We start from the raw sequence: 13,128 nt of genomic DNA on the forward strand, positions 1-13,128 counted from the left end.
TATTCCTTGGTTTATGCAGAAAGCCAATAAAGCCCCAGCACGGGACTTGCTCTGTTCATGTAGGCAGCAGGCACCCTCTCGAATAGCTGAAGGTGCCCCACCTTAGGCACCTTCTCGAGTGGGTCTTAGAAGCCCAGGCAGGAAAGTGAACGCAGAGGGCCCCTGCACTCCAGAGAATCAGCCTGAAAAGGAAAAGGAAAGAGAAAGAACGACATGGGGAGACCAAGCTTCGGTGAGCAAGGCCCATAGCTTTATTTTCAAAGGGAGCTTATATACCTTAAGTTGTGCATAGAGGATAATAGGGGGTGTAAAATCATGCAAAGTCAGTAGTCTTTGATCCTTATCAAGACCAGGCTTTCTTTTCTGTAAACTTATCATATATAAATGCTTTAGATGATTTACATCATCTTCTGGCCAGAACGCCTGTTAACATTTTATGACTCTGATAAAGGTTTGTCAACCATAAGACTTATTTTCTCTAAGAGTAATTATTTTAAAGTTTGGCACCATCCTCCAAAGGTGTTAGATAAAGTTGCATTCCTATAGGGCAAAGGTGCCGTGGGCTCACAACAAAGGAAATAATTTATTACATTAAGGGTCTAAAGTTGTTAACACTGAAAGGTTGTTGTTGAATCATGCAAATACACCAGGATTCTTGGCCCCCGGAGGAGAAGAATTCAATCCGGGGCCAGAGACGAGGTTTGATCGCTCAGAGCTTTTGTGTAATAAAGTTTTATTGAAGTATAAAGGAGATAGAGAAAGCTTCTGACATAGGCATCAGAAGGAGGCAGAAAGAGTACCCCCCTGCTAGTCTTTAGCTGGATGTTATGTAGTCACTAGCAGTCTGTTAATGAAAGAAAGGAATGTCTTAAAATTCAGAATGGCACCAGGCCCCTCACCCATAAGATGCATTTTGGGATAATCTTGGCACCAAATGGTTTATCCTGGGCCATAAAATGATTAACTTCAATCTTGAAGAAGGGCAGACCACCATACAAATAGTTTCATTTACATAGATTAGGGGAACAATATCCATACTGGTTTGTCAAGTAGGTTCTGGGCCAAAGGCGGAACCGACTTGGAGACAGAGTTTGGGGTAGAGGCATAGTACATTAGCATAGCTTAAGACAAACATTTCCATAAGAAAAAGGCATTGGTTATCTCTAGGCTCGAGAATAGCTAACCTCAGGCGAAACCGGGTGTCATTATGGCAACACAGTATTTTAAGAGAAACCTCCCTTTAAATTTGTATAGAGAAGGAAAAAATATTGCTAGTTTGTTTCCTCCTGCCGCTTAAGAGAGATAAAAATGTCTGACACTTGCAGGCTATTTCCTCTATTTGGAGACCCCTGGCCTTCCTGCCTGTTACCCTCTCATTTCCCCCTTTTCTTTTAGGAGAATTATGTTGCCTAGGGAAAAGGGGCGTCGTTTTCATTCCATAACTACTTCCGAGCTGACAAGGGGCGTTGTCCCTAAATTGGTGAGGCAACATATTCTCCTAATCCTCATATTGAGGATATCTGATCCAGGGGCCCCAAATAGTAGCTGGAGGAAGCTACAGTAGTAGCAGGAGTTTGAGCAACCATTTGTAACTTAAAAGCTTTCATGCGGCTAGAAACAAATCCAGTTATACAATTACAGATGCAGGGAGCAAACAGCAAGAACAAAACAACCAGAATTATTGTAATTAAGATAGTTGTCCACCATGGGGAGTTAGTTAACGTTTTCCAAAGTGAAGCAATTGAGGCTTCAGGAGTGTCCATGGCCCTAATCATCTTGTTCATGTGGTTAGTAAAATGAGTAACATTCGTGCTCATATCAGGTATATATGTACAGCACTGGGTATGAATAATGGCACAAGTTCCTCCTTGTGCAGCTGTCAGAATATCTAGAGCCAATCTGTTTTGTAAAACCACCTTTCTAATTTGTGCTTGTTCAGCATTAAGAGCTGAAATAGCCTTTTGAGAATCTTGTAATGCCTGTTGAGTAAAATTAGTCAAAGCATCCACTCGTAACATAACATCTGTAGTTCCCAAAGAGGGAACAAACGCTGCAGCCAAATAATCATACCAATAAAATACAGACCTTGCCCACCAAGTTCTAAGGTGGGGTAAATTAGCAGGCTTTTCTGGAAGCTCTGAAAATATAAAGCCATGAGTAAAGGCTAGACCCAGGGTGCATCTCCCTATCCAACCAGGGGGAAGCCATGCCCATAGGTAAGAGCCACATATCCAATAAGTCCCGTTTGGAGCAAGCCAGCGCGACTGAGATATCCAGTCCCAATTCGTGCCTGGCCAGACAAAGGGAGAACCTGAACTGGGATTGGAAAACACGGGAATGATTACACTGCATGTTTCCTGAGACAAATATCCCACTTGTTTCCAATCATTGTAATTAAGTTGTTGGCTAACTTTTGGGGACGGCTCTGTTTGTTCCCAGCATATAGAGGCAGTAGATATTAAACGTCCTTTTTCAGGAGTTAGCCATGTAACCTCATCCCATATTTGATAAACGTCAGGTAAAAAACCATTAGATCTAGACCTATTTACCTTATATGTAGCAAAATAGTCATTGAACTGAGACAATGTATAATCAAAATTAAAAGTCACATTATGTCCATAGTTAGAGTACAAAGTGTTGCACCAGTCCATTTTAGGGTTGGTAGATGTCATCGGATGAAGAAGAGGCATCGCATGTAATTGTTGTCGAAGGTATTCACAGACTTGGAGAAAGTCTTTTCCTTGAAGTGGGGATGTCCACCATGGGAAGCCTTCCACTGACGAAGAGGGGAGCGCTCCACAGACCCAGCAGTTAGACCGATTGTGGAATGCAGCATAGGAGTGAGCCCAGGACAGGAAGACATTGTCTTGAGGATCCAACGGCAGACTCAGGATATTTGGAGTCAGCAGAAGTAAGCTCACATAGGTTATCAGGCCCATCTAAAAGGTACAAAGTCAGAGCATAGAAAGTAAAGACATAAAATGAAGTCACTTAATTTTGGTCAGGGTGCCACCTCTTAACTCGAGTATGATGTACCCACGAATCAATTCCTGGCACTTTGACAGCTGTGGGAGAGGAAAGAATAACCTGGTGAGGACCTTCCCAGAGAGGCTCGAGGGATGGCCCCCCAGATCCCAATGTTTTTATGAGGACCTCGGTTCCTGGCTCAAATAGAGGCCTGCTTGACTCGGAGGCTGGGTCAGGAGTCGTCTCCCGGAGTTCTGTTAATGTCTGTTGAAAAGCTGAGAGCTGAGTTACATAATTAGTTAATTCCAAGGCTTCAGGGTCTATAACAATGTCTGTGCATAAGAAAGGCCTTCCATAAATACATTCAAAGGGGGACAGTCCCTCCTTTTTGGGGGTAGTTCAAGCCCTCATTAAAGCTATGGGTAGGACTTTAACCCATTTGTCCTGCGTCTCTTGAGTTAATTTGCGCAGATGTCTTTTGATAATGTCATTAGCTTTTTCAACTTTTCCGGAGGATTGGGGTCTCCAGGAACAGTGTAAGTGATATTCTATTCCTAGAGCTTTAGATACCCCCTGAGTTACAGCAGCTTTAAAGGCGGAGCCATTGTCACTCTGAAGGCTCCGTGGCAGCCCAAACCTGGGGATAATTTCATGAATTAAAATCTTTATAACCTCCTTAGCCTGTTCACTACGACAGGGAAAAGCCTCAATCCATCCAGTAAAGGTATCTACCCAAACTTGTAAGCAAGAATATCCATTAGCTTTTGGCATATGAGTAAAACAAATTTCCCAATCCTCTCCAGGATACTTCCCACTTCGTTGTAATCCAGATTTTGCTAGCTTTTCAGTCTTCGGGTTATTTTTTTTGACAAATCTCACACCTTTTGATAATATTCTTTAAAGTTTTCATTACATTTTTACCTTCAAACAAACGAGAAACCATTTGGTAAGTACTCTCGGCACCCAAATGAAAACTCTGATGTAAACCCTTAAGAATTTTCCACTGAGCATTTTCAGGAATTATTAATCGTCCATCCTCGGACTGTAACCATCCTTTATCAGTAATCTTTGCTCCTCGTTTCTCATATCTTTCTAATTCTTCCTCAGTATATTGTGGTCTTTCCTGTTCCACAGGACCTGTCCAGATCAAAGGCGTCTGTAGTGAAGGGGTTTCGTAAAGTGCAGCTTTTCTGGCTTGACAGTCAGCCAGATGATTACCTTTGGCTATTTTACTCCCATCCCTGCTGTGCCCTTTGCAGTGCATAACAGCTACTTCTTTAGGACAATATATAGCAGTTAAAAGTCTCTCGATCTCTCTGAAATGCTTAATAGGTTCTCCTGTTGCTGTTTTAAAGTGTCTCTCTTTCCATATTGCAGCATGAGCATGTAAAGTCAAATAAGCATACTTAGAATCTGTGTAGATACTTACCCGCTGCCCTTTGCTTAACTCTAGAGCTCGGGTCAGGGCCACAAGCTCCACTAACTGAGCACTAGTTCCCTGGGGGAGAGATTTTGCTTCTAAAACCTGTTCAGCAGTCACCACGGCATAACCTGCTTTACGTTCTCCATCCTGAACAAAAGAACTGCCATCTGTAAATATTTCCATGTCAGGGTGTCTAATGGGATATCCTTTAGATCCTCCTAAGCTGCATAGTTTAAAGTTAGGAATTGAGAACAATGGTGATTGGGTGTTTCATTTTCCTTCTCAGGAAGGAAAGTGGCAGGATTTAAATTTCCACACACTTTAAGCTTAGTTACTGGTCCTTCTAACAACAATGACTGATACTTAAGAAGCCTACTGTCTGTCATCCAAATATTAACCTTAGAATTTAAGATTCTACTAACATCATGAGAAGTCAGTACAGTAAGGTTTCGTCCATTAATTATTTTTAAAGCTTCAGGTGCTAATAAAGCCGCTGCCCCAATTACTCTTAGGCCGTGGGGCCACCCACGTGAAACTACATCGAATTCTCTGCTTAGATAAGCAATAGGTTGCTGGTGAGGCCCTCGGGGTTGTGTCAAAACTCCCAATGCCACACCTTTTCTTTCAGTGACAAACAAATTAAATTCTGACCCTGTGGGCAAGCTCAGAGCTGGAGCTTGCAGGACAGCAGTCTGAAGAACCTTAAAAGCCTTTTGAGTTTCTGGAGACCAAACCAGTTTGTCAGTTTGGGCCTGCTGAGTTTCAGCTATAAGTTTATATAAAGGCCGGGCAAGTTCCCCGTAACCCGGAATCCAAATGCAACAGTAACCTGTGATTCCCCAAAATCCTCTCAATTGTCTTAAAGTCATAGGTAGGGGGTGATTTAGTATAGGTTTAATTCTCTCAGGGCCTATGGCCCTAGTCCCTTCTGATATGATTAGGCCCAGATATCTAACCGATTGTTGACAAAGCTGAGCCTTTTCTCTTGATGCCTTGTAACCACAGTCTGCCAGAAAGTTTAAGAAATCTTCTGAGGCTCGTGAACAAGCTTCCTCTGTCTCAGCACAGAGCAAAATATCATCTACATATTGTAACACCACTGCTTCAGAGCTATTAAAGTTTTGTAAATCCCGTGACAAACTTTGTCCGAATAAGTGAGGACTGTCACGAAATCCCTGGGGCAAAACTGTCCAGGTTAACTGAGAAGCTGGCTGCGTAGGGTCTTCAAAGGCAAATAGGAATTGACTTTCTTCCGCCAAAGGCACTGAATAGAAGGCATCTTTTAAATCAATTACTGAGAAATATTTGGCCTGTTCAGGAATTTCAGACAATAGTGTATAAGGATTAGGCACCACGGGGTGTAAAGGAACTACAGCCTCATTTATTATTCGTATATCTTGAACTAGTCTCCATTTACCATTCGATTTCTTTATACCCAAAATAGGAGTGTTGCAAGGACTGTTACAGGGAATTAATAGTCCCTGCTCCTTTAAATTTTCGATGATGGGTTTTAACCCTTCCTTAACTTCAGGTTTCAGTGGATACTGCTTCTTATGTGGAAATACGTGTGGGTCTTTGAGCTTAACAACTACAGGAATAGCATTTTTTGCTCGACCCACAGATTTTCCATCAGCCCATACTCTAGGATTTACATTTTGTTCAACTAAAGGGAGAGAAAGGGAGGGCTCCATATTCATGAAAACAGAAGCATGGACCTTGCTCAGTATATCCCTTCCCAAAAGGGGTGAGGGAGATTCTGGCACGATCAGAAACTCGTGTGAAAACAGCACAGAATCCCAGTTGCAAGATAAAGAATAACTGAAATAATACCTTTTGGCTCGTCCAGACAGTCCCATTACGGAAGCGGATCGGGAAGAAAGTGGGCCAGGGGCTTCAGTAAGCACAGAATAAGTTGCCCCAGCATCTAAAAGGAAATCGACGGATTGGCCCCCCACAACTATTAATACTCGGGGTTCCTCAGGTGTAATTAGGACGGGAGCTTGTGTGGGGACCCCCAGGCACCTTCAGTCCTGATTGTCTTGAGAGTCCGACCCGGGAAACCTACGCTCTGGGGGCAGTCTCTCTTCCAGTGTGGTCCTTTGCAGACCGGACATGGAGCCGGGGGCGGCTTAGATGCCTGAGGGCAATCCCGCTTGAGGTGCCCCTCCTTTCCACAGTAGAAGCAAGCCCATGCCTTTTCACCTGGGCCCCTCTGGGCATTTTTCTCAGGCTGTTTAAGAACGTTTTTCATAGCCATGGCGAAGGCTTTCGCCTTTTCCTTTGTCTTTTTTTGCCTTTCTTTCTTTTCCTCATATTCCCTACCATAATAGACTGTCTGAGCCAGTTGTAACAGAGTATCTAAAGACTGATTTGGTCCATACGCCTGTTTTAATAGCTTACGGCAGATATCTGGAGCCGACTGAGTGAGAAATCTATCCTTTAAGATCACTTTTCCCTCTTCACTTTCGGGATCAATCTCAGTGAATCTGCGAAGGCCTTCTTTCAGTCTATCTAGGAATTTACCAGGAGCTTCTTTCTCCTCCTGTTCTATATCTGCCAATTTGCCATAGTTTAAAGGCTTAGAAAGCGCCCGCCTAAGTCCCTCAAGAATACATCTAACAAAATGACTCTGATCCCATCTTCCTTTAGCTGTGTTGTAGTCCCAGTCTGGTTCTATAGTTGGGACCGCCTGATTCCCAGTGGGGAGGGCCGCTATCTCGTTCTCCCTCTTCCCTACTGATTCATTACCAAGCCACTCATCTCCATAAGCAATCGCTTTTCCCAAAACTCGAGTCTTTGACTCAGGAGTCAGCGTTTGTCCCAAGATATACATCACATCCTTCCAAGTGAGGTCATAACGCAGAGTAACACCTTTAAAAGCTCTAATGTATTTTTCTGGGTCCTCTAAATAGTCTCCCAGATCCTCCTTGATTCTTTGTATTTCTTGATAAGAAAAAGGCTTATTATCTCTCACAGACTGATTATTTCTCCCGGTGGGTGTTTCATAAAGAGGCAACAGCTTGTGTGGCTGTTCCTCAGTCTCTCTGGCTGCTCTGCACATATGATCCCAGGGATAGATTGGAGAAACCTGTTTTTCCTCTTCTCTTTGTCTCCTGTCCTCCATCTCATCGCTTATTTCAATGGTCTGAGTTTCTACTGAAACCAGAGTAGTTTGAGGTCATACTGAGACAGGAGTTGTTTGGACCTCCATGTGGGCAGTTTGAATCTCATCGCTTACTTCGATGGTCTGAGTTTCTACTGAAACCAGAGTAGTCTGAGGTCGTACTGAGACAGGAGTTGTTTGGACCTCCATGTGGGCAGTTTGAATACCAGTCTGGAGTCCCAGGTACGGGGGCAAAGTAAGAAGATAGTGGGGAGCTGAAGGTTTCATGCCCAAATCTATACCCTTAGGACATAAGTCTGGCATATTTCGCAGAGAGAAAAAGGGCAACACATATGCTACTTCTACCCATTTCCCTTGTTCCTTACAGAACCGGTCTAATTGTAGAACAGTATTATACTTCAGAGACCCTCCAACTGGCCACCGTTCGCAGTCCTCCAATGGATACCGTGGCCATGCAGTATCACATAGGAAGACCAGGTGTGTCTTCTTTAAGCCCTGGGGATCAAATCTATCCCAGTTCAGGATACAGTTCAAAGGAGTGAGGCTGGAATTGTTAGTTCCCATCTGTAAGAGAGAAAAAATGAGACCAGCACCATTTTTTCTACCGGAGGCATCCCTCCCTGCTCTAGATGGGGGTGTAGACAGACGTTACACCAAAAGCTTTTCCTTCCTGGTCGGACTTAGTCTGTCCCTTACCAACGCAGGCGCTGTACTCGTCCCTCCTGGTTCTACCACCGAGATGGGGTGGGGATGTACCAGGGGTAGACTTGATAGCATCCCTACTTGACGTCCAGCTCTTCACCCTTAACCTTGTTTGCCTCTGATGTCACCCGGGGTGAATCAGAGTAACCTTCCGGAATGCCTCCCAAGCTAAGACCATTGTGGGAAACATTCGTCACCTGAGTGCCTGTGCATGACCCTGAGTATTTCCTGACCACAATAAGACCGACGCGAACATAAAACTGAGATGTTCTTTCCAAGCATCACCACACCAGTATAACAGCCTCCTCTGATCCACTAAGAGCCGGCGTTACCAAGAAAAAAAAACCCATCGCAGTCCCAATCTGAGTAACCTTTAACCTCAGAGATGTTCTGGGAGCTAGAGCTCCATCTAGCTTCCGAACTTTCGATTCTTAGCGAGGCTAGACACTTTCTTGACTACCAATCCAAGTTTGGGACCTAAGCCACAGTATACAATAACAGTATAGATCACAAGTCCCTTGAAAGTCTATGATCCTTTAGATTAGGTTAGTACTTCTAATTCCCAAGGAGTTATGAAATGGTCAAAGAGACTGAAAAGTTTGACCGAGAAAGAAGAGTTCGGTCCACACGCTTTGCCCATTTCTGGTCGGTTCCCGAAGGAGACACTGGGTGCCTCTTGGCATTGGCAGGTCGGTATAACGCCCCGACAGGTTTCTGCCATAAGCCGTATGAGATCACCGTGGAACTGCAGAGCAGGGCTCCTTACTTGTTTCACGCAGGGCATGCCATTCATTCACACAAGCACACGGTAGAGTTAGTAAAGCACAGCAGAAAACGTGTTCACTAAGAGAACAAAGAACTAAAGCTCCAAGCATCCTTACCTTGTCCTGAAGGATCCCGGACGAGCCCCCAAGATGAAAGGTTGTTGTTGAATCACGCGAATACACCAGGATTCTTGGCCCCCGGAGGAGAAGAATTCAATCCGGGGCCAGAGACGAGGCTTGATCGCTCAGAGCTTTTGTGTAATAAAGTTTTATTGAAGTATAAAGGAGATAGAGAAAGCTTCTGACCTAGGCATCAGAAGGGGGCAGAAAGAGTACCCCCTTGCTAGTCTTTAGCTGGATGTTATATAGTCACTAGCAGTCTGTTAATGAAAGAAAGGAATGTCTTAAAATTCAGAATGGCACCAGGCCCCTCACCCATAAGATGCATTTTGGGATAATCTTGGCACCAAATGGTTTATCCTGGGCCATAAAATGATTAACTTCAATCTTGAAGAAGGGCAGACCACCATACAAATAGTTTCATTTACATAGATTAGGGGAACAATATCCATACTGGTTTGTCAAGTAGGTTCTGGGCCAAAGGCGGAACCGACTTGGAGACAGAGTTTGGGGTAGAGGCATAGTACATTAGCATAGCTTAAGACAAACATTTCCATAAGAAAAAGGCATTGGTTATCTCTAGGCTCGAGAATAGCTAACCTCAGGCGAAACCGGGTGTCATTATGGCAACACAGTATTTTAAGAGAAACCTCCCTTTAAATTTGTATAGAGAAGGAAAAAATATTGCTAGTTTGTTTCCTCCTGCCGCTTAAGAGAGATAAAAATGTCTGACACTTGCAGGCTATTTCCTCTATTTGGAGACCCCTGGCCTTCCTGCCTGTTACCCTCTCAACACCAAGGCCACTACTTATTTTTTCTATATACCAACTGTATTAATTAATACATTTTCAAGGACACAATACAGGGGATGTGGAAACTTGGCAACAAGCATTGGCTCAACAACGAAATCTTCTACTAGTTCTATTCTAACAATTTCTAACTCTCTGAGAGGCTCTATATTATTTGAATATCTTAAGCTTCCCATGCCTCTCACAGTTGGGAGGCTGTAAACAATTGTATGCGTAGCTGCAGGAGTCTGAACAAACCTGTCAGGCAAGCTAGAAAGCCATCAGAGGGGTTTGAATGGAAACACTCCTATTATGCCCAGGAGACTTATTAACTAGAGCTCTAAGTTAATTTTCTTCAGAGAAAGGTGGTCAGGGATAGCCCCCTGTAAATGTCAGAGGAGTTGTAAAAGTCATAAAATAGTAAAACAGACAGATTCTGGTTTTGTGGTAGATGCTCAGGCAGATCCAGGGGGGGCCCTCGAGCCCTGACTCGCCTTGCCCGTCAGGGCTCTCCCGCATGACCTTGTCATGGGTGGGAACTCCCGTGCTGGCTCCCGGCACATATGCTTTCTTTATTCTTTTCCATTCTTGTTTCTTTTTGTTCTGAGTAATTTTAAATGTCTTATCTTCTGGGTTATAGATTCTTTCTTCATAATGGTCAAGTCTGCTTTTGAAACACTGTATTGAATTCTTCACTCCAGTCATTTTATTTTTCAACTCTGGAATTTCTATTTAATTTTTCATTGTTTCTATTTCCTTGTGGAACTTCTGATTTTGCTCAGTTATTGTTTTCCTGATTTCATTTAACAGTCTGCCTGTGTATTCTTACAGTTTGCCAAACATCTTTAAGAAAATTAGTCTGGGAGGTGGTCCTAAGATGGCGGAGGAATAGGACGGGGAGACCACTTTCTCCCCAACAAATTCACCAAAAGAACATTTAAACACTGAGTAAATTCTACAAAACAATTTCTGAATGCCAGCAGAAGACATCAGGCACCCAGAAAAGCAGCCCATTGTATTCGAAAAGAGCTAGGAAAAAATATAGAAGACAAAAAAAGAGACAAAAGAGGTAGGGATGGATCTCCATCCTGGGAAGCGAGTCTTAAAAAAGAGAGAAATTTCCAAACACCAGGAAACACTCTCACTGCCGAGTCTGTGGCGAGCCTTGGAAGCACAGAAGGCAACATAACAGGGAAGAAAATAAATAAATAATTAAAACCCACAGATTACGAGCCCAATGGTAATTCCCCCAGTGGAGAAGCAGCGCAGACGCCTGCATCCACCACTCGCAGGTGGGGGCTGGGCAGGGAGGCGTGGGCTGCATTGGTTAGAGTAAGGATCCGGCCTGAATGCCCCGAAGGTAATCAGAGTGAACTAACTTTGGCTAGCAAACCAGACTGTGGGATAGATACCATGCGAAAAGCTCTAACCTAAGAAACCACCAGGACCACACACAGAACAAAGGACTGAACAGAATTAGCTGGCTGCAGAGCATCCCCCTTCTGTGACAGGCAGCCAGAACTGGAAGGGGGCAATCGCAGCCCAAGAGAGACATTATCTACCAAACTGCAAGCTGGCTTCTTTGTTAACTAAGACTTCTTGGGGTTCTGGACAGTCATCATCCACCTGAGAAGGTGCTCTGGTTGTACACCCAGAAAACCGAGCAGCAGGGACGAGAGAGGCAATAAGTCATAGCAACTGTGCTCGCCAAACACCTCATCACCTGAGCTGCTCGGACCTGGGAAGGGCACAAAACGCAGGCCCAACAGAATCTGCACCTCTGAGGACTACCCGAGTGCCTGAACCAGAGGAACTTAGACCTGGGAGGTGCATGCAGCCCAGGGCGGGCCTCGGACGGTTCCCGGTGGAGCAAACTAGACCCTGAGCTGTGCCGACAGAGAGGGCACACGCGCTGTGAGTGGAGGCAGGCCCAGTGTCACCGGGACACTACGAGCACATGCCAGTATTATTTGTTTGCAGCTCCCCTCCCTCCCCACAGCACGACTGAACAAATGAGCCTTAAAAAAGTGTCTACCACCACCCCCCTGTGTCAGGGCAGAAATCAGACACTGAAGAGACCACCAAACAGAAGAAGCTAAAACAGAGGGAACCGCCTTTGAAGTGACAGGTGCAATAGATTAAAACCCTGTAGTTAGTACTGACTACATAGGAAGGGGCCTATAGATCTTGAGAAATATAAGCCAGACTAAGGAACTATCCAAAAATGAACTGACCCCACACTGCCCACAACAACACCTGAGAAAGTCCTAGATATATTTTTACTATTTTTCTGATCATTCTTTTTTTTTACTCTTTTTAATTTTTAAGTCCTCTATTACTACTTTAATTTTAATTTTTATAACTTACTATTACTTTAAAAAAAGACTGTATTTTTTAAAGCAAACTTCATATATATATATTTAATAACTTTTGCGACTTTTTTTTTTTTTATCTTCTTTTCTTTAATATTGTATTTTTGAAAATCTAACCTCTACTCTAGATTTTTAATCTTTGCTTTTTGGTATTTGTTATCAATTTTGTACCTTTAAGAACCCAATCTTCAGTAGCCATTTTTACTTGGGAGCAAGATTACTGGCTTGACTTCTCTCTCCTCCTTTGGACTCTCCTTTTTCTCCACCAGGTCGCCTCTGTCTCCTCCCTCCCGCTTCTCTTCTCTACCCAATTCTGTGAATCTCTGTGTGTTTCAGATAGTGGAGATCACTTAGGGAACTGACTACTGGCTGGATCTGTCTCTCTCCTTTTCATTCCCCCCTTTTATCCTCCTGGCCATCTCTGTCTCCTTCTTCCCTCTTCTCTTCTCTGTATAACTCTGTGAACATCTCTGAGCGGCCCAGACTGTGGAGTGCACATAAAGAAGTGGTTACTGGAGAGCTTGCTCTCTCCTCTTTTAATTCCACCTCATCTCATTTGGGTCACCTCTAACTCCTTCCTTCCTCTTCTCTTCTCCATGTAACTCTGTGAACCTCTCTGGGTGTCCCTCACTGTGGAGAAACTTTTCATCTTTAACCTAGATGTTTTATAAACAGTGCTGTATAGAAGGAGAAGTCTTGAGCCAACTGTAAAAATAAGACTAAAAACCAGAAGCAGGAGGCTTAAGTTCAAATCCTGAGAACATCAGAGAACTCCTGACTCCATGGAACATTAATAGATAGGAGCTCATCAAACACCTCCATACCTACACTGAAACCAAGCACCACCCAAGGGCCAACAAGTTCCAGA

At 43.8% G+C, this 13,128-nt stretch overlaps 1 protein-coding gene across 7 annotated transcripts; it reads right to left on the reverse strand.

Moving 5' to 3' along the window:
- Positions 1-228: 228 nt before the first annotated feature.
- LOC147340718 (endogenous retrovirus group PABLB member 1 Env polyprotein-like) lies at positions 229-11,113 on the reverse strand. Of its 7 annotated transcripts, none has more exons than XM_086386190.1 (3): positions 9,098-11,110; positions 3,154-3,231; positions 229-3,065 (listed from the first exon to the last, which is right to left on the reverse strand). In XM_086386190.1, exon 3 carries the CDS (start codon positions 2,937-2,939, stop codon positions 1,506-1,508), a length of 1,434 nt encoding a protein of 477 aa, XP_086242316.1. In that variant the 5' UTR covers positions 2,940-3,065; positions 3,154-3,231; positions 9,098-11,110; the 3' UTR covers positions 229-1,505. The 7 variants fall into 7 exon arrangements, with proteins under 7 accessions (XP_086242316.1, XP_086242317.1, XP_086242319.1 ...); XM_086386191.1 differs by having other exon boundaries at positions 3,154-3,249; XM_086386193.1 differs by lacking the exon at positions 3,154-3,231 and having other exon boundaries at positions 229-2,939; positions 9,098-11,113.
- Positions 11,114-13,128: the final 2,015 nt, after the last annotated feature.

The sequence above is a fragment of the Bos grunniens genome, chromosome X (assembly GCF_055505025.1).
Source record: "Bos grunniens cultivar Pamir isolate PY7600 chromosome X, Bosgru_T2T1.0, whole genome shotgun sequence".
Lineage (NCBI taxonomy): Eukaryota > Metazoa > Chordata > Mammalia > Artiodactyla > Bovidae > Bos > Bos grunniens.

What these genes read in the sequence shown, in the direction of transcription:
- LOC147340718 (XM_086386188.1), bottom strand. Translation starts at nt 4,573, where the DNA reads ATGGAAATATTTACAGATGGCAGTTCTTTTGTTCAGGATGGAGAACGT. An exon ending in AGTTAAGCAAAGGGCAGCGG is followed by an intron (nt 2,940 to 4,396) that starts GTAAGTATCTAC and finishes TGTACCTTTTAG; the next exon opens with ATGGGCCTGATAACCTATGT.